At 44.5% G+C, this 22,218-nt stretch overlaps 1 protein-coding gene across 2 annotated transcripts in view; it reads right to left on the bottom strand.

The window, feature by feature from the left end:
- KCNQ5 (potassium voltage-gated channel subfamily Q member 5) overlaps positions 1-22,218 on the bottom strand; it is a 1,045,273-nt gene that overhangs the window by 272,144 nt on the left and 750,911 nt on the right. For both annotated transcript variants that reach the window (XM_063916808.1, XM_063916809.1), the window contains exons 4-6: positions 21,657-21,832; positions 20,797-20,922; positions 9,011-9,121 (exon numbers count right to left, since the gene is read on the bottom strand). In XM_063916808.1, the coding sequence (XP_063772878.1) occupies positions 9,011-9,121; positions 20,797-20,922; positions 21,657-21,832 (413 nt within the window). The remainder of the gene's footprint in view (positions 1-9,010; positions 9,122-20,796; positions 20,923-21,656; positions 21,833-22,218) is intronic.

The raw sequence follows: 22,218 nt of genomic DNA, 5'->3' as shown, positions 1-22,218 counted from the left end.
AGTGCCTACACATTTGCTGCACATTACTAGTCCCCCTATACACATAGTGACACACATGCAGTAATACCGTTACACATATGCCGCACATTATTAATGCCCTTATACACATAATGACACACATAGTGCCCCTTACACATATGTTACACATTATTAATGCATTTTTACATGACACACATAATGCTCCTTACACATATTCTGAACACTACTGCACAACCAACCCACTCACATGCACACAGCACTCACACTGCAACTAACACTGTGACCTCTGCCTCTGCCTAGATACAGATGTGTCCTCATAAATCTTGCCTCAATGCTAACGCAGGGCATACCTTTTTTTTATGAAAATGCATCTTATTTGCATTGCTTTGTAACTAGGATGCACAAGCAGCTTCTGCTGATTAAAATGATATGCAGCATCCCTATATACTGTGTGAGACTGTGGCTGTATCTGCATATAAAATGCTACACGCAGAATATAGGCATGCCGCATATCATTTTAATCAGCAGAAAATGCTGATGCCCCTAGGCATATCAAATGCCCTAGGCAATTGCCTAGTTTGCCTATGCATATGGCCGGCTCTGATGATATGGTGCATGGTTTTGTTTTACATATTTTCATACAATGTATACATTTCTATAAACTCCTAAATCATTTACTGAAAAATCTAGTTTTAGTTTTTTAGATCCTAAAACTCCAAGGCCTAGTGATTATAGTGCACCATATTTATAACATCCCCAATTAGGACACCAAGCAAATTATTTGCACAGAAGTACATTAAATAAATGAATACCATTATTTGTCACTTTGCATATAGCGTAATCCTAAAATCAATCACCTCTTTGGTTAGTTTTTCAAGGTGTATATAGCTGTATATTCCATGCGTATTTGTCTGTGTATTCTTTGGTTTAACGCATTACTGTATATATACCCTAACATTATTAGCAGGGGCGAATCTATAACGAGTATATATAGCTATATATAGAGAGAGATTTTTTTATATCTACGTCTGTATATGTGCATATGTATGTAGTGTATGTATATGTATGTCTGTCTGTGTATATATATATATATATATATATATATATACATATGTGTGTAGGGATGCTTGGAGGAGGCTATGGGTCAAGTGTGGTTGAGGGGGCCCAGAGATACAGTATCAGTGTACCGGACCACAAGATTTCTTTTGCCGATCCTGGCCACTAGTTGGTGGTACAGGACCAAATGAGATTATTTATGGCCAGTGTAACAGGTAAAACCCATGCTGGTGGCTGCCAATCATAAATATGTGGATAGATGCACAACCTTGTAAACCACCACATAACAGAACCTAAGGGTGATAGGTAAGCGCAATTAATTTAATAATTTTTTCAAAATTTTTTCCATAAGAAACTTTAGGCCTGAGGGTGCTGTACACAAACATACTGATACTATCGGGAGCCGTGATTCAAGAAAGTTTGGAACCACTGCCTTAATTCATTACCTAACGGACTGGATTTTGTACATCTCACATTTTCAAAGTACAGTATGAGTAGGCCCAGTGCAGTCTAATATAGGCACCTGCTGGTAGCAGTAGCATACAGTATCATACCTCCCAACTGCTCCAAATACAGTGGGACAGTACAGCTAATTGGATACTGTCCCGCTGTCCCTCCTACAGGTTGCAGTGCGAGGGGAGACAGTTGGGAGAGCCAGTGATCACCGCTGCTCTGCAAAGCAGCTGGTGATCACTGAATAGATGCCGTGCGCATGCGCACAACATCTATCAGTGCAGGGAGGGGAACTGGGGGCTGCCCGGCCACTCAGGGAGCGCTGGGCACGCCCCCCCCCAAACTGACGAATCCCAAATACCTGAGACTCCGCCCCCTCCACCCGAGGCTCTGCCCCCTTTCTAGATGCGCCTCAAGCATGCCAGGTCCCGCCTCAAAACACTGGAAAGTTGGGAGGTATGCAGTATCTATAATGGGTGCAGGGTGTGCAGTGCACATGGACCCCTTTTGACTTCACCCTGCAACTACTGCATTTCTTAACTTGCAGCCACCAGCACCATTTCTCCGCTGATATGCTGCCTGAAATATGCACAGTGCCAGAGTCTTCGTTAGATATGCTGGCACCATTTTTTCAGGGAGGAAAGCCTACAGAGATTTGTACACAGGTGCTCTCCTTTTGTACATGCGCCCTCCTGACATACAGGACTGAAATGTAAATTGTGTTCTCAGATTTGTAAGTTCTTTGATGTTTGTTTGTAAAATACTACTACAGGGCAGCAAGGTGGTCAAAACAACTTTTGGCTTTGTTAGACTGAGACCAAAAAAAGGGGTGTGGCATCGGATGGGAGTGCCCTCAGCTATGTGGGGGTGATCTTGCAGCACATCCTTGTTTTGAGCATGTTTAGGGGCATACACAGCGCTCCCCAGCAGGTGATCAAAAGCTCCCCCAACTCTCCCCCCTCCTGCACCCGCTGGACACTGTGGTCCGTAGGTGGGACTGTGGGACAGTGTCCGAATAGCAGGGCTGTCCCACTAAAATTGGGACAGTTGTGAGGTATGTGGTGTTATATAAATGGGATGCGTTCAGCATCCAGGCAGTCATGTGAGCATCGATGGAAACCGACACCACTCAGGACACCAGTGCCGGAACACCGACAGCTGACATCGCGAAGGTGAGTACAGGTTAGGTCTAGGGCCTGAGGGGTTAGGGATAGGCACTAAGGAGGGTGGTTAGTCATAGCCTCCACCCCTTGAGGATTAGCCGTAGCCAACACTCCTGGAGGTTTAGCCATAGCCACCACCCCTGAAGGGTTAGAGTAAGGGAGGGTAATACTTACCCCATCCGTAGTCGGGCTCTTCAGTGTTAGGATGCTGTGTCAGTCATGTGACCACCGGTATTAAATACTGAGCCCTATATAAATAATATATAATATTAACTACTACATGCTAGCTTATTAACGTAGATCCTGATCCCTTCACTTTTTTACATAGAAATTATAACTAAAACAAGAGACAAAAAAATTCTCTGATAAATACTGTATATATATATATATATATATATATAGTTTTACCCAATCAGGACTGTTTGATAGGTTCACACAGTTCTTTGTGACAGTATAAATGAACCGAAATCTTGTAAGTCAACTATAGCAAAAGCCTGGATCTTCTTCAGAGTCACAGTAATGGTTAAGTATGTGTCCACTTACATCTTTGCTATTTTGCTACATTTGGCACAACATGCAAAACACGGCTAAGCTGTTTTTCACGAGTCGCGAGTGGATGGATTTTAAATATTTTGTTTGCCATAATAGAATATGTATAAAGTAACATATTAAAGAAGCAAGTTAGGAAAAATCACAAGGTATGGCTAAATCTATGGCATGCAAAACCAAGCCATACATGGCGGGATATAGCAAAGATGAATGTGGACACATCTGTACATTGGTTTCTAATGGGGGTTAGTAATCCAAATGGTAAGCTACAGAATATACTATATATATATATATTTTCACAGAAATTCAACGTCAGCAATTGCCATCTGTTTCTGTAGCAAGGATTTCTAAAGTATCTTCTAAGATATAATATTCAAATGTAAAATTACATCTAGAAACAGCCTATATCATTGACTGAGTTCTTTGGATAACGTTCGGTTTTCCATTTTAATTGGTCTCAAATAATCATATCAACCATATTATTGTACTTTTAAACTCTAACTGGTGGCCTCATTAAAAACTTTTCAGGCAGCCATTGATCTAAAAAAGAATAAATTCAATAATACAAGTCTCTGGTGGACAAAGACTAATATGTGAGCTACAAATCACAGACAACAATCTGAAAGAAGGAAATTAACTTCATTAATTCTAACACAATGGTTTATATTTAAAAAAAGAAAGAAAAAAAGATTTGTCTTGTGAATTGCAAAAGAACAAAGATACCGACCGTACTGTATTAGTGTGGATCGTGAGGATATATTTGAGGTTTAAAGATATAATGTTGTTAATTTGAGCAGAAAATTGCACTCTTCTTTCTTTCATTTACGATAATATATCTTACAACAAGAAACAAATGACCAAATAGGGAGTTACTGACTAAGAGAGTGCAAATCACTTGTAACATATAACCTACTGTATCAGCAATTATGGTAAGTTTGACTAATCTAGTTCAGTTTTTAAAATAAGTATAATTTATTACCAGTGCATGTTACGCGGTCGAGTCACATTATCATGACCACCAGCTAGGTGCAGTGACCATCCGTTTGCTTCGGAGCCCCATTCACAACAGGGTTCACTGAACTGTCTTTTTTGGCACATGTCTGATAGCCCCCAGGTTCATTTGATGGTGAGCTGCTCCACTGTAGCGTGTCGGTCAGCCCTCACACGCTTTCATAACCAACGTTCATCTCTCATCAATGGCACGTGGTGCTCCGCAGTTTCCACACTGATTATTCGCAGTGGTGCCATTTGCCCAGTCACGATACACCGTCACCACAGCAGCAGGCGAACAGTTCACAGACTGCGCTGTTTCAGAATTACTGCCACCAATGGCCCAAAAAGCCGATAATCATTCATTATGGCAACTCGGATAAATCGCTCCTTTTATCCATGACAGGAATGAGTGATATGTGTGCAGACGGCCTAAGACACACCTTATATACCCACCAAGCCAGTGCATGACACGTGACATACTCTATGGACTACACGCGGCAGAAAGAGGTGTCATAATAATGTGACTCGACCATGTAAAAGAGATCATTTGACATTGATGGAAATCAGCATTCCAGGGTCCATTTGCCTGGATTTTTAGCTACACTAATGGATCTTAAACTTCCATTACCCTGTAAGTAACAGAAAACAATGCATTTCCAATCCATTCAACTAAGTTAGTCAATAATTCAAATATACAGTACCATAATACGTTTAAACATGAGCAGATGTGGCCCGTACGTCCACTCTTGAGGATTCAGTGAACCCGCTAGGTGCTAAAGTCACTGCTATTACTGCTCAATTGACGGATGTGGGTCGGATTCGTGGGTCTGCCGGAATGCGAGGAAGGCCAGTCTCCTGAGAAATTCTTGGAAAAATGGCTCACTGACAGCTATGGGATTGACTCCTTTTCGCCCTATTTTACTGTGGAAAGAGCTCATAGAGTCCCCTCCCGTCCTCTCCCGCCTGGGGTGCCACCCCGTACCTTGATAGCTAAACTCCTTAATTACCGTGACAGGGATGCTATCCTACGTCTGACTCGTACTAAAGGCCCGCTGCTATGGAATGGCTCCCGTGTGTCTGTGTTCCCGGACTGTGTGGTGGAGATTCAGAAAAATAGGGCCCAGTTTACTCCTGTTAAGAGACGTCTCCGTGAACGGAATATATTCTATGCTATGTTGTTTCCTTCTAAGCTCAGAATTGTGGTGGATGGAGAGACAAAATTCTTTTCTACTCCTCGGGAGGCCTCCATGTGGCTGGATACCTCCAGGCCGGCGAGACGGGCCATGGCCGCGGACTGAGGATATGAGACTATCCTTCTGATGTGGACGCTCTTTCTTTCACTTATTGCTGGCTTGGTTTTTGTTCTTCTGTTACTGTGTTGGGGGGAATGTATCGAGTAACAGTCACCTGTTTCCACTGTGTGTGGCTACTGCATTTATGGGCTTTGGGCGGGCATTGCCGCTTGCTCTCTTAGTGGTGGATAGTTGGGTAGTGGCAGTGGTGGACTATGGCTTAGGCTATTGGGCACTGCATAGGGTTTTGTCTGGGGGAATCTCGGGGGCTGGGTCACTTTAACGTTCGTGCTCCGCACCGGAATGTTATTTAAATATATTTCTGAAGTTTCAATATAGGGGGATGCTTTCTATAAACGGAGGGCGCTGCGACATGTCTAGTCGCCGCTGAATTTTTTGCTCGCCGGTTTTGGTACTAGGTATTTAGAATCTAGGTAATTTTTGATAGAAGAGGAAGTGGGGGTTTAGTTTTGTTGTAGGGATCCAAGTATGTCAATGTTTGGGGTGGTATACAGGGAGGGGGGTGTGGGGCTCGGGGGTAAATCCATATGCCTAAGTATTTAAAAACCTCCACCCACTGGAGTGGGGGGGTATGCTAGGACTCTCTGGGCATCGTCCCCTGAACGGCATTATACAGTATTTTTCCCAATTAATCAGAAGTCCTGAATATTTACCAAAGTCATTAATCATAGTACGGATTATAGGCATGGTGACGGCATAGTTGGATACAAATAACAATATGTCATCTGCATACAAAGCTATCTTGTCCTCTCTCTAGGTCTCACAAATGCAGCCTCAACATTATATTATAAGTAAGTTGCTGGGTGGGTCACAGTTTGGTTTATATGTACTGCATATACAAAATGTCAATAAAAACTTTTGAATAAAAAAAAAAAAACCATGAGCAGATGTATCAATGTACTGCAGAGGTGGCCAAAAGGTAGATCACGATCTACCAGTAGCTCGCGGAGCATCCGCCGGTAGACCGCGACAGACTTAAAAGAAAGTAACTGGAAGGAGCCTGCTGCCACTGCTTCTCTTCACAGTTCCCAGGGATGCAGTGTGCGGGTGCGTAGGTGAAGTAATAATGTCACCCGCGATGTGAGGAGCGTGGGCGCTAGTTGGATCCAGTTTGATCCAGCCGGCGGTGGCGACGACAGGAGAAGCATCCAGCAGGAGGCCATGTACCGTGAAAGTGGGGGCCGTGATTGCGGGAGGACTGAAGCTAGGCAGCGTGACAACTTGTCAGGTATGTTATGCAAAGGGGGGTTTCGTCACAAGGGGAGGGACGATCTGCAAAGGGGGGATCTGCGCAGAGTGTGGTATCTTCACAAAGGGTGTTTTTTTTACACAAGAGGAATCTGCACAGGGTGGAGGATCTGCACAGAGGGGATTATTGTACAGAGGGCTATTATGCAGAGGACTGGAAGGGGGGTATCTGCACAAGAGGGGTATCTGCAAAGTGGGGGATTTGCATGGAGGAGGGTATTGTACAGGGGGCTATTATGCAGGGGACTGGAAAGGGGGTATCTGCACAAGGGGGGATCTGCAAAGGAGGGCATTTACACAAAGGGGGGTTATTTGATGTTGTCATTCTTAATGCTATTTTTAAAAGTGCGCATTATTATTGGTGCTGTTATTTGATGGCATCAGTTTTAATGCTATTTTTAAATGTGAGCGTTATTGGTGTTATTTGACGCTGGTAGATCATCGGTAAGTAAGTGAACAAAAAGTAGATCCCAGGTTCACCCCTGATGTACTGTATTTCTGCATTGGAAATTGGAATATTTGTCACTTGAGATATGTTCGTGTCCTCCTACTTTCTGGTGATTTAACATAAATTAGGGTTTAAAGGGAATTCAACTGAGAGAAAAATGTAAAAGTTTAAATTAAGGATGGGTTGATCCCAATGTGACAGTAGGTCATGCTTTGTTATAACACTTTCATGTCTGCAAGACATGCGTCTTTAACGTCCACTTCAAACCTACATTGTATGTAAGCACTAGATGACAAAAAGTAGTTCCTCAATACTAGCAAGCAGTGGTAGATTTTACCCCAAGTAAAATCCACCACATCTATGACTGCTTGGCAGTGGCAATGACTTCCCATTGGTATTCCTTTCTATTAATCACAGCCAGATAGGCAGTTTCAGGGGTACAGTAGATATTACCTCCTCCCTAGGACCGCCAGTCCGGACTATGATAAAAGAAAAGCCACTCCCCTGCTGCCATGGCAGCTCTACCTGGCTTCTAGCGGCTGCTGCAGATTAAGTGCCTTGAAGCCAGGCGATTTTTTAAATTGTGCACATGCTAGTGAGCACCTATCCATAGTCCTGTAAAAATAAGTCAGTTTATAGTACACTATTCCTACCATAGTTACATGTTGTATATCATTTTTATATTCCACAGCATTGTATATCTGAAGACATAGGGGGTCATTCCGAGTTGTTCGCTCGTTGCCGATTTTCGCAACGGAGCGATTAAGGCAAAAATGCGCATGCGCATGGTTCGCAGTGCGCATGCAGTTAGTATTTTAACACAAAACTTAGTAGATTTACTCACGGCCGAACGAAGATTTTTCATCGTTGAAGTGATCGTAGTGTGATTGCCAGGAAGTGGGTGTTTCTGGGCGGAAACTGGCCGTTTTCTGGGAGTGTGCGGAAAAACGCAGGCGTGCCAGGGAAAAACGCGGGAGTGTCTGGAGAAACGGGGGAGTGGCTGGCCGAACGCTGGGCGTGTGTGTGACGTCAAACCAGGGGGGTCATTCCGAGTTGTTCGCTCGTTGCTGATTTTCGCTATACTGCGATTAGTCGCTTACTGCGCATGCGCAAGGTTCGCAGAGCGCATGCGCTTAGTTATTTTACACAAAAGTTAGGTATTTTACACACGGCATAACAAGGTTTTTTCATCGTTCTGGTGATCGTACTGTGATTGACAGGAAGTGGGTGTTTCTGGGCGGAAACTGGACGTTTTCTGGGAGTGTGCGAAAAAACGCTGCCGTTTCTGGGAAAAACGCGGGAGTGGCTGGAGAAACGGGGGAGTGTCTGGGCGAATGCTGGGTGTGTTTGTGACGTCAAACCAGGAACGAAACTGACTGAACTGATCGCAGTGTAGGAGTAAGTCCCGAGCTACTCAGAAACTGTGAAGAAATTTCTATTCTATTTCTATAATTATGCGAATCTTTCGTTTGCAATTCTGCAATGCTAAGATTCACTCCCAGAGGGCGGCGGCTTAGCATGTGCAATGCTGCTAAAAGCAGCTAGCGAGCGAACAACTCGGAATGAGGGCCCAGAAACGAAACTGACTGAACTGAACACTATTTGTGAGTAAGTCTCGAGCTACTCAGAAACTGCTAAGAATTTTCTATTTGCAATTCTGCTAATCTTTCGTTCGCAATTCTGCTAAGCTAAGATACACCCCCAGAGGGCGGCGGCTTAGCGTGTTCAATGCTGCTAAAAGCAGCTAGCGAGCGAACAACTCGGAATCACCCCCATAATGTATTACTGTAACTGTGTTTAATACTCACTGCAGGTAATGCAAAGAAGGAAATGCCAAGCAGAGCAAATCCAGCTGAAAGAAGTCGCCCAAGCCATGTGTGAGGTGTTTTGTCGCCATAGCCGATAGTTGTCAGCGTGATCTAAGAGAATACACACAAGAAGCAAATTATTTTTTTTATTGTATTTTCCAATCCAAGTCATTCTTACCATTCACTGATTCTGTTATATTACACTTTCTTACCATTTGTTATATAAAATACTTATTAGTTTGCGAAAGACTTTGCTGAGCCCACCAAGATTATGGTAGGAATGCAAACTTTTCCTTCTGATATAGAAACTAAAGGTCCTGTGCAGACTGGAGGTAGTAAGGTGCCTAGTATTGATCCCAAATGCAAAAATAAGATTTCTTACTAAAGGAAAAGATTATTAACATTACAAATGCCTGTCTACCGCTGTAAAACATTTTTTTAAGTGCCCTCAGTGGTGATAGAGATGAGACACATTCTGGAACATCATTGCATACTTTATAAAGGAAAGCCCATTTCTAGAAGCTGAAATACAGTACCAATGTAATGAAAACATCATAAACAAATGTGACACATGTAATAAAGACAGTTGCAGTTGTCTCCTTTAATTTAAAAGTGTATTCAAGACATAAAAAAGTACTACACAATCAATATTTTAAAATACAGTTAAACAGTTGTAATTTATTATTTAAAAAACTGAGAGGGACTGAGTCAGACCATACACCTGTATAAGTAGCCCTCATCTAGAGTGACCATATTATCCTTTCTCTTACGTCTTAGAGGATGCTGGGGACTCCAAAAGGACCATGGGGTATAGACGGGATCCGCAGGAGCTTGGGCACACTAAAAAGACTTTGACTGGGTGTGAACTGGCTCCTCCCTCTATGCCCCTCCTCCAGACTTCAGTTAGACTTTGTGCCCAGGACTGACTGGATACTCACTAGGGGAGCTCTACTGAGTTTCTCTAGAAAGACTTTTGTTAGGTTTTTTATTTTCAGGGAGACCTGCTGGCTGCAGGCTCCCTGCATCGAGGGACTGAGGGGAGAGAAGTCAGACCTACTTCTGCTTAGTTAAGGGCTCTGCTTCTTAGGCTACTGGACATAATTAGCTCCAGAGGGTTCGATCAGTTGGTTCGCCTAGCTGCTTTTTCCCGGAGCCGCGCAGTCACCCCGCTCACAGAAGCCAGAAGACAGAAGCCGGGTGAGTATTAGAAGACCTGAAGACTTCAGTGATGGCAGAAGATTTCAGTAACGAGGTACAGCGCAGCGGTAGCGCTGCGCTCCATGCTCCCACACACACCACCAACGGCACTCACAGGGTGCAGGGCGCTGGGGGGGGGCACCCTGGGCAGCAGTTACTGAGGTTTTTAAAACTGGTGAAAGCCATATTCGGTGCCCGGGCACCATATATAAGACCTGCGCCAGTATAAAGAATTTAAATTTGAGCGGGACTGAAGCGCCCCGGGAAGGGGCGGGGCTTAGCCGTACAGCTCACCAGCGACATTTTCTTCTCTCCACAGCCGCTGCAGAGAGCGCTGGCCCGGACCTCCAGGCTCCTCGCAAGTAACAGGGAGCAAAACGGGGGGGGGGGGGGCGCACAAATAATTTTGGTGCTTTTATTGCTATTTTACTGCGCTACTGACATATATTATTGTGTGTAGTATATGGGTGCTGGGGTGTGAGCTGGCATACTCCCTCTGTGTTTCTCTCTCCGGGCTTCCCTGTAGGCTGTCCCCATTATTTGGCCAGTGTGTGTGTTGGGTGTCGGTACTTGGTGTCGGCATGTCTGAGGCTGAGTGTTCCTCCCCGGAGTAAGTTACTGGGGGCGCAGAAAAGGAGCTGGAAATGGCTCTGTTGGCACAGCCGACTGCTGATTGGGTTGCTATGTTGAGTACACTTAATGCTAATGTGGCTTTGTTGTCTAAGAGGCTGGATAAATCTGATTCTCAGACACAAACATGGAGAAATCCATGGAGGATGCTTTGGCTCAGGTGCACATACAGATGCCGACACGGACTTTGATTCCGATGTCGATTTTAATGAGGCTACTTTACACCCAAGGGTAGTTAAGAGTGTTCAGTACATGATTGTGGCTATTAAAGATGTCTTACGTATCTCTGATGAACCGGCTGTTCAGGAAACAAGAATTTGCCTTTTTAAAGCGAAAAAACCTGAGGTGAAGTTTCCCCCCTCTCATGAAATGAATGCTCTTTGTGAAAAAGCTTGGGAGTCGCCGGACAAGAGGTGGCAGATTCCCAAGAGAATTTTTATGGCGTATCCTTTCCCCTCTGATGACAGGGAAAAATGGGAGTCGTCTCCGAATGTCGACAAGGCTCTATTCCGTTTGTCCAAGAAGGTGGCGCTTCCGTCCCCTGACACTGCTGCTCTCAAGGATCCGGCGGATCGCAAGCTGGAGACGTCTTTGAAGGCCATTTTCGTTAATACTGGTGCATTGCTCAGACCTGCTGTGGCGTCAGTATGGGTGAGTAGTGCTATTGCTAAATGGGCTGATAATTTAGCTTCTGATATGGATACCCTTGATAAAGATAATATTCTTTTGACTCTTGGTTATATCAAGGACGCTGCAGATTACCTAAAGGATGCGGCGAGGGATGTTGGCCTCTTGGGATCAAGAGCCAATGCCATGGCGGTCTCGGCCAGGAGGGCGCTGTGGATCCATCAATGGAATGCTGATGCCGACTCCAAGAAAAATATGGAAGCTCTCCCCTTCAAAGGTAGTGTATTGCTTGGTGACGGCCTGGCTGACCTGGTGTCTACCGCTACTGCGGGTAAGTCCTTATGTTCCCACACAACAGAAAAAGGCACCCCATCAACAGATGCAGTCCTTTCGACCTAATAAATACAAACGAGGTAAAGGCTCGTCCTTCCTCGCTTCAAAGGGTAGAGGAAGGGGAAAGAAGTCGCCTGCAGGATCAGGCACCCAGGACCAAAAGTCCTCCCCCGCCTCTACCAAGTCCACCCCATGACGCTGGGGCTCCCCTGCGGGAGTCCGTGCCAGTGGGGGGCCGTCTCCGGATCTTCAGTCAGGTCTGGGCTCAATCAGCCCTGGATCCTTGGGTATTAGACATAGTGTCCCAAGGGTACAAGCTGGAGTTTCAGGAGATGCCCCCCCCCGCCGCTTTTTCATATCGGCCTTGCCAGTTTCTCTTCCAGAAAGAGAAGTAGTAAATGCTGCGATACAAAAGTTTTGTCAACAGAGGGTCGTTGTTCCCGTTCCCCCGTCCCAACGGGGGGAAGGGTTCTAATCGAGCCTCTTTGTCGTTCCGAAGCCGGACGGTTCGGTCAGACCGATTCTGAACCTAAAATCCCTCAATCCATACTTGAAAACTTTCAAGTTCAAGATGGAATCTCTTCGAGCTGTGATCTCCAGCCTAGAAGGGGGGGGGGGATTTTATGGCGTCAGTCGACATAAAGGATGCCTACTTACACGTCCCGATTTATCCTCCGCATCAGGCCTTCCTGAGATTTGCGGTGCAGGATTGTCATTACCAATTTCAGACGTTGCCGTTTGGGCTTTCCACGGCCCCGAGGGTTTTCACCAAGGTTATGGCAGAAATGATGGTGCTCATTCGCAAGTGAGGGGTCACAATTATCCCGTACTTGGACGATCTCCTGATAAAGGCGAGGTCAAAGGAACAATTGTTAAAGAATGTGGAACTCTCCCTGACAGTTCTGCAACATCACGGTTGGATTTTAAATTTGCCAAAGTCTCAGTTAATTCCGACGACTCGGCTGCCCTTCCTGGGCATGATCCTAGACACGAAGCTTCAGAGAGTGTTTCTTCCGGAGGACAAAGCTCTAGAAATACAGACCATGGTCAAGGAGCTTTTGAGACCAACAAGAGTGTCGATTCATCAATGCACTCAAGTGCTAGGGAAGATGGTGGCGGCTTACGAGTCCATTCCGTTTGGCAGGTTTCATGCCAGGGTGTTTCAGTGGGACCTACTGGACAAATGGTCCGGGTCTCACCTACACATGCACTGGAAAATAAGTCTATCTTCCAGGGCCAGGATCTCTCTCCTGTGGTGGCTGCAAAGCTCTCACCTCCTAGAGGAACGCCGTTTCGGAATTCAGGACTGGGTCCTGCTCACCACAGATGCAAGTCTCCGAGGCTGGGGCGCAGTCGTGCAGGGAAGAAGTTTCCAGGGAAAATGGTCAAGCCAGGAATCTTCTCTCCACATAAATGTTCTCAAATTAAGAGCCATTTACAATGGCCTCCTGCAAGCGAAGACCTTTCTTCAGGGTCTCCCTGTACTGATCCAGTCGGACAACATAACAGCGGTGGCGTATGTAAACCGCCAAGGTGGAACAAGGAGCAGGGCGGCAATGGCGGAGGCCACAAGAATTCTCTGCTGGGCGGAACAGCACGTGAGCGCTCTGTCAGCAGTCTTCCTCCCGGGCGTGGACAACTGGGAGGCAGATTTTCTCAGCAGACACGATCTCCATCCAGGAGAGTGGGCTCTTCATCAAGAGATATTTGCAGAAGTGACAAGGCGTTGGGAAACTCCTCTGATAGACATGATGGCGTCTACACTCTCCTTAAAGCTAGGAAGGAGGTCACGGCGAAACATTATCACCGTATTTGGAGAAAATATGTGTCGTGGTGTGAAACCAAAGCAGCTCCTGCGTAGGAGTTTCACTTGGGTCGTTTCCTCCATTTTTTGCAGGCAGGCGTGGATGCAGGCCTGAAGTTGGGTTCCATCAAAGTACAGATTTCGGCCTTATCTATTTTCTTTCAAAGGGAATTGGCCGTCCTTCCTGAGGTTCAGACTTTCGTGAAGGGAGTGCTGCATATCCATCCTCCATTTGTCCCACCAGTGGCGCCGTGGGATCTTAAAGTGGTGTTGCAGTTTCTTATGTCTCACTGGTTTGAGCCTTTGCGTAAGGTTGAGTTAAAGTTTCTCACTTGGAAAGTGGTCATGCTTTTGGCTCTGGCGTCTGCCAGACGAGTGTCCGAGTTGGCGGCCTTGTCTCACAAGAGCCCATATTTGATTTTTCATTCGGATAGAGCGGAATTGAGGACTCGTCAACAATTTCTGCCGAGGGTGGTCTCTTCGTTTCACATAAACCAACCTATTGTGGTGCCTGTGGCTACGTATGCTGTGGCGGTCCCAAAGTCTCTTGATGTTGTCAAAGCTTTGAAAATTTATGTCGCCAGAACGGCTCTTACTAGGAAGACAGAGGCTCTGTTTTTCCTGTATGCTTCCAACAAGATTGGAAATCCTGCTTCTAAGCAAACTATTGCATGCTGGATTTGTAGTACGATCCAGCAAGCTCATTCTTCGGCTGGGCTGCCGTTGCCTAAGTCAGTAAAGACCCATTCTACCAGGAAGGTGGGCTCATCTTGGGCGGCTGCCCGAGGGGTCTCGGCACTTCAACTTTGCCGAGCAGCTACGTGGTCGGGTTCAAACACTTTTGCTAAATTTTACAAGTTTGATACCCTTGCTGATGAGGACCTAATGTTTGCTCAATCGGTGCTGCGTCCGCACTCTCCCGCCCGGTCTGGAGCTTTGGTATAGACCCCATGGTCCTTTTGGAGTCCCCAGCATCCTCTAGGACGTAAGAGAAAATAGGATTTTAATACCTACCGGTAAATCCTTTTCTCCTAGTCCGTAGAGGATGCTGGGCGCCCATCCCAGTGCGGACTGTTTCTTGCAGTTGAGTTGATACTGGTTATTTTCGGTTACACATGGTTTGTGTATCAGTTATGTCAGCTTGTTCCTGTGGTTAGTTCACACTGTTGTCTGGTTTCATGCTACTCCAGTTGTACGGTATGTTTGTGGTGTGGGCTGGTATGTTTCTCGCCCTTAGTTAACAGAATCTTTTCCTCGAAATGTCCGTCTCTCCTGGGCACAGTTCCTATAACTGAGGTCTGGGGGAGGGGCATAGAGGGAGGAGCCAGTTCACACCCAGTCAAAGTCTTTTTAGTGTGCCCAAGCTCCTGCGGATCCCGTCTATACCCCATGGTCCTTTTGGAGTCCTCAGCATCCTCTACGGACTAGGAGAAAATCCTATTTTTTACCTGGGATGCTCATGGATTACACAGGTTCTGTGGCTGGCTGACTTCAAGCCTACATTTCAGCTGGTTTTAATCAGCCACAGAACCTGTGTAATCCATGAGCGTCCCAGGTTAAAGGGATAATATGGTCACTCTACCTCATCACTTTCAGCATGTAATTTTACAAGCCTTATCTATGGTGTAAGAGATATGTCCTACAGATCACTGCATACACACATCTCAGAATAGCCCTCAATAAACACCCATGACATGAGCTCACTCAACTTAATTTACACGTGTATGTCCACTGCCAGCCAGGTACACTCCTTAAACCACATGTGATGATGAGACTTAAGCTGGGTACACACTTGTCCAATTCTAATCCAGTCCAACTTCTGACCTACAAACGATTCCTGCCAAAAGATTTTTAAACCTGCTGAAAAATCAGGAGCCCCGGTGGCAATCACCCACCACTAGAGAAGTGTGTATGCTCCTGCAGCTGGTTTGTCCAATTGTCCTGATTCATCTGTGTGAGTGTCAGCCGATCTGCCAAAGATTGGAAGAGATACAGTACTTTCAGCAGTTAGTTGCAGTAGATGCAGATTGGAGATCTTCACCAGAAGTGGATAGATGCGTACACATAGATCAAGTGTTGTATATGTAATCTGGGTCTCCGTTAAGATTGTGTCAACAGTCTGGTCAGGAGATGGATCAAGTGTGTATACAGCTTTAGTGTATGACATGAAATCACCTGTGGCTGCTCAAAACATACATACAGTATGTGCAACTCTGCATCAGCTCCAAAGTGAGTGCGTACCTAACCTACAGTATGGAAGCGCAAGAGCAGGAAATAGTAATATACTGCATGTCCACATTTGTTTGCTTTGTAAATAACATTAATAAGGTTCTGAGAGTACAAAGTACACTTAAAGTGAAATAAAGCTTTATAAGTGAGCAGGCCCGGCGCTAGCCGCTCAGCAAAGGGATGCAGTGCAGATAGGCGCCAGGGGGGAGAGGCGCTCTACCCGCTCTGCATCCCTGTGCTGAGTTCCCCTGCCCTGTTGATGCTGGCTGCTGCGCCTGTCAAACTCTATGACAGGCAGCGGCGCCGGCATCATGAAGCCTCCTCCCCTGTCACAGACTCACAGTGCAGCCAGTCACAGTGTGCTGGGCGGATCTAAAAGGGGCAGAGCTTCGCGGAAATAAGGGGCGTAGCTACACGGGACCAGGCTGCAGCATGCATCACAGGAGGACGAGTTTCCAGACTTCTTTATGCAAGTGGCTGGAAAGAGTGTGTGTGTGTGTATATATATATGTATGTGTGACTGTATGTATGTACAGTATGTACATGTGTGTGTGTATATGTATATGTGTATGTGGTGTATGTGTGACTGTGCAGCATAATGTGTGTAAGCGTTACTGCTTCAGAGGGTGTTGCGTCTTGTATATGCGTCAATGGTACATAGGGCGTTACGTGTGCAAGCGTTACTGGTACAGGAGGCATTATGTGTGCAAGCGTCACTGGTACAGGGGGTGTTACGTGTGCAAGCATCACTAGTACAGGGGGCGTTATGTGTGCAAGCGTCGCTGGTACAGGGGGCGTTACATGTGTAAGCGTCATTGGTACAGGGTGCATTGCGTGTGTAAGCGTCACTGGTACAGGGGGCGTTGCGTGTGTAAGCGTCACTGGTACAGGGGGCGTTGCGTGTATAAGTGTCACTGGTACAGGGGGCATTATGTGTGCAAGCATCACTGCTGCAGGGGCGTTACATGTGTAAGCGTCACTACTGCAGGGGGTGTTACGTGTGTAAGTCCCACTGCTACAGGGAGCATTTTGTGTATAATCAGTATGTGCGCTGTCCCTTTGTAAAGTACAGGAGGGCGCAAATTTATAGTTTGCAGGGGGGCGCCGAACACCCTAGCCCCGACCCTGTTATACCCCTTTCACACCAGATATGCAGGGGTCTTACCCGGGAATACGGTCCCTGGATCATGCAGGGACATTCCCGGGTAAGACCCCTTGCATACCGCAGTCAGTAGCCCGGCATATTGCTGGGTTGCTGACGTCAGCGGTGACGCGGCGGGGAGCGGCGCAAGAGATCACATGAACTCCAAGCGCCGCCTGCTACATAGAAAGTGAACAGGAGCCGGGGCGCATTGACCCGGCTCCCGTTCACACAGACCAGGTTCCTGGGAGGATCCCGGGACCAACCCTGGTCGATTGCAGGATTGAAATGCCGGGGCAGGAATCCCGGGATTTGGCCCCTGTACCCTTTCACACCGAGAAATTTCCCGGGTTGGTGCGCGTTCATGTGCAATAACCCGGGAAATTTTGGGCTGTGTGAAAGGGGTATAAGTGAGCTATAAAACCTACTAGTCTACTCTTCTGGAATGTCTAGGTCAGGAGACTCATAAATTTGAACAATTTGCACTGTCTGAAAAGTAGAGCAGCTTTTTGGAGAGCAGACCACCCATTTTACCAATAAAGTGAATGGACTGGTTACTGGTTAACATATCTCGTGTCATAATGGCCCAGACTCCATGGCACAATGACATAAAAGTTCCCCTGCCCTAAACCTCCAGTCTGGTTTTCCCTCCGGGATTTCCTGGAGGAGGCTAACAAGAAGTCTCAAAGTATGATTGATTTCCATCCTCAGATGACTAATTTATAGATTGTTTTTATATGATAAACAATGTTATCCACTGCACAGGAATATGACACACATTGCAGGAAAAATGAAGCATAATATTAAGCAATGCATTTAGTAGATGAGATCATCTTATGGGTGTTTATAACTCATACAAAATGGTTGCAAGAGGATTTTTCTCTGAGGCAAGATGTAAGTGAGCTTGACCAAAATCCAAAATTGTGTACAATAGAGTTTGATCTGCTTATCTAGGTGATGTTCGCCATTTCTATTTCCATTTTAATTGAAGCTTTTCAAGAGACCTGTTACCTACTCACAGTGCTTTCTGCTAGTGTGAGATGAGCCAGATGAGAATGCAATCAATATCACTCTTGTTAATGATGTCACTGGTTCCTAGTGATTTGATAGGCTGCATTATCTTCGTGTGTAATTTCTTCCATTGTTGTAATTTTATACCTTCTTACCATTGAGAATCAACCAAGTCATACACTTATTTTGCAAAAAAAAATGTTTTACAAAAAAGTTAATTATGTTAACTATTTTAATCAATCAATGAAGATAAGTAGCAAGCCAATTAGCAGTAAACCTTAGCACCTAGCCGAGGCTTAATTTGCCAAAACAATCAGTGTGACATATTGCCTAGTAAGAAAAAGAACAATATATTTTACACATTTAACAACTATCCCTATTAGTATCTAGGAAACAACAACAATGGGGTAAGCTCAGACTTAACACAGCTGTACTTGCCAGAAATTGATTTTCAATAATGAGTGTTTAGTCATCTGTCTTAACATAATCTAAAGTGTGTAACTGTGAACACTGCAATTTCATCCATATACTTCTTATAAAAGCAACTGTGTAGTTCATTATTCCTTTTATAGTATTTTCACTGAGATATGATGATGTGGTCATTCTTAATCAGTGTCAGGGACTACAGTGGGTACATGGTTCTCGTTACCACTAGCAACCCCCTGGTGTTCCCATTCTGCTCTCAAAAGACCACAACTGAGGCATCGTCTGAGCAGTTAAAAGAGTCTCCACAGTCTGCTCATTTGAGAGCAGCTTGGGGGTCTGGGAGGCTAGAAAGGCAACACTGGTACCCTACCCAAACGTTGCTATGGGAGTCTATTGCACCCCTGTTATCAAGAGCTCCAAAATGTAATAGTACTGTAGGATGCAAAATTATATTTGTTCTACAGTATATAATCTCTCTCTACAGTATATTTTTAAATGCTTATTGAATTCAAACATTGATAATTAGCAGCCTTTGTGTCTTTGGATAATTAGCAGCCTTTGTGTCCGTGGCCCTCAAGGATTTGTTCCTTGAGGGCCGCCAGCATCTGCCCACTTCTAGTTAGCTTACATACAGTAACCTGACACAGCTAACACAACTTATGAGGAAAGAGCAATTCTTTAAACTGGGTTCCGATGCCTACCATGAGGTCTACATATACATGTATTCCATAAACCAGCACTCTCTTGTACTTGATACAGCTTCTGGAGTGCCGTCAGTGACATCTGCAGCATAACGTCCATTTTGTTATAACGTACATGAATAATAGGGCACTCGTTATCTTTTCGTATTAAAACAAGTACTTTTAATGTATACTATAGTATACCACTAATTATTTGTTTGAAACAAGCTGCAATATTTCAGCCCCCATGTGGGACATTTGTCAAGAACAACAGCTTCAAAGAAACATCCCCTGTCTCAGGGTCAACAGCCCCTTTCAATAATTGCATATAGCTTCACATATGCCTATACAGCCAATATTTTTATATTTTTTTATATAGCCCTATATGGAAACAAATTACACTTCTTAAAATAGCCTCCTGTTACTCCCCCTTCCCCTGAACCACTAATTAGAGCCTAAGATTTGAAGTGGCTACAATTGCTATATGCGTTTTCAATCTCTGTTCACCCAACCTCATCTCTGGACTCCACTTATTTGCGACAGCAACTAAGCAGGTATATCAGCACATCTGGCATGACAAGAGAATTGGCTCTACTATTAGGACAAACATAAAAAAAAGTCATACAAGTGGTGCACTATGACTATGTGACAACCACTAAGCACTTTCTATATCTCAGGATGCTTCAGAAATAGTTGGTCATGGACCAGAAAAATGTACAGTATGTACTAATTGAATGTGAGAGTGACACTGGATGAGGAACTCAAAATTAGCTGAGTGCTCACAGTACCCTGTATGAGAAACCATTTTATCAAGACCAGCATATGCAAGCATATGGAAGAAGCACTCTGTACACATTATATCCTGCAGTGTTACCATCTTGTTTTCTAATGGTTTATATAAGTCTCAAACATCATGCTCTTAGTTATGGCAATACATGACCTCTCCTAACCACATGACTGTAATTTACAGTTGCTTGAATGAGTAACACATAGTTACACTTTGCATTAAACGTTACTGTCCTGTAGTGCCAATGCAGGCATTTCGGGCACCCGAAGTACCTCTTGAGCCTCAAATGGCCAACCCCCTCCTCTGGTTTTCCACCTTTTTCCCATAAGCTGCCTCACCTCTTTCCATATATACAGCAAAGGTATAGTTGACATCTTCTATCAGATTTGGAGCGTGAAGCTGGGCTTTGACATCATACCTCACACTCTGAGCCCATTATCAACAATATTACTGTAGTGCATTGCAATATGGTTTTATTTAGAGGATATCCATAGCTTCTTTTTATAATGTGTAACATAAATCTGTTATACTAGCATGCACAATATAAATGATTAGCACAGGGGAATTATATTGATCAAAGATACAAACCATGTTGTATATGTTTTATGCAGCTAGTGAATTTGACAGAGAACGATAAATAAATGAATCTTGTTACATGGGCCATTTAGAGCACTCTTATGTGCTTTCATTTCCATTAATGTATGTATAATATGACAGGCATAACTTATATATAACACTTTCTACTTAAGAGTCCCATTTATTTTCACTCGCCATTAATGCAATAGCTCAAAAACTGATGAGCTGTTCATTCCTAAAGAATAATGACTGGTATTCTCCAGTATAGAATCAATTCTCTATTGTTTGCAGAATAACAAACCCCAAGCTCAACATTTCCATTAATTCAAGATTGATCTTACTTACCGTACCCCACCATAAAGCATCTGCATACGTTTGAAATTGTGTGTTAGCTTCTTTCTCCACCAGATAAACAAGGAATGATGAAAAGATAAGCACTAAAAATCCTATATACCAAGCTGTGATCAGTTCCTATGTAAAAAACCCAAGAAGAAAAATGGAGTTAGTACATCCTATAACAATAACATTAAGTCTATAAAATTGTAATGAGAGCATAATAAGTAAATATACAGAACAATACAAAAGAACAACAGTACAAAAGAAAACAGTGATGACGCTACGCAATACAATATCTAGGGTTTGTAAACTTGGACAACAGAACGCTTCTCTTTCAGATGATCTTTTCTGATAATGCTGTCGCCAGGGACGGGCTGGTGCCATGAAGCAGCCTTGGCACATCACTATGCGCGTGTGTATAACAGGGTGGATGTGGCTCAGGGTGGCGTGCCACGAGTTAGGGGGGCCTGGCATCACGTCAGCCGCAGCATACCCTGTATACCGGCCTCGGGTGGGGTGGATGGCCTGCAGAGTGCTGGAGGCTGCAATGCTCAGCCAGCCCCGCTCTCTGTGTGGCCGGATTTGCCCATCCGGTCATTGGCCCTTGTTATTTGCCAGAAGTGTCAGATGGCCCAGTCTGGCTCCAGCTGTTGCTATATTGTTTGAACCGCTGTACAATATGGTGTAAACAAATATGCAGACAAGCAATGTTGAAAATGTAATAAAAAAGATTTATAAAACTTAGCACATCTTATGAATACAGTATTTTAATTGCAATTAGAAGTTGTTCACATATCACTTTAAAAATATTCAATTCAAATTGACACAACATTCATACTATAGTATATCCAGACCAGGATATGGTTTACCTTGCTGTGTGCATAAACAACAGAACCTAGCAATTTCCACGTGCCCCCTCTCCGATCCATGCGCACCATACGGAGGATCTGTAGGAATCGAAGACTTCGGAGTGCTGATGTAGCAAAAATGTTTCCCTGAGATCCAGCAGACACAACTGCCACAGATGCAATAAGAACTATGATATCTAAAAGAGAATCCATTCAACAAAAGATTAGAGTATTGTTCAAATACAAATTTTATAACACACCATACAGCATGCATACTGGCACACATCAGTTCAAAGTCAAACAGAAACGGAGTACATATGCGGGCATCTCGTCAGTCACTGTTCTGTACGTTAGGGCCAAACGCAGTTCACAGAAGGGTATTTCCATTTGCACCTTTGTATGCACTGAGCACGACTGAGTACAGTACTGTATGTTAATTTGCCTGATACGGCCTGAACTGAGAATGCTGTGGACTGTCGTTTACCTGCTGTATTTCTCTGATTTTTATTGTGCATAGAACAAAAGTCAAGGTACCTGTGTAAGTGTGCAATCAAAAATAAATAAGTTTCCCCATTTATTAAAT

The sequence above is a fragment of the Pseudophryne corroboree genome, chromosome 4 (assembly GCF_028390025.1).
Source record: "Pseudophryne corroboree isolate aPseCor3 chromosome 4, aPseCor3.hap2, whole genome shotgun sequence".
Classification (NCBI taxonomy): Eukaryota; Metazoa; Chordata; class Amphibia; order Anura; family Myobatrachidae; genus Pseudophryne; species Pseudophryne corroboree.
The sequence above is the reverse complement of the archived record's forward strand: the minus strand, read 5'-3'. Positions and strand labels throughout refer to the sequence as shown.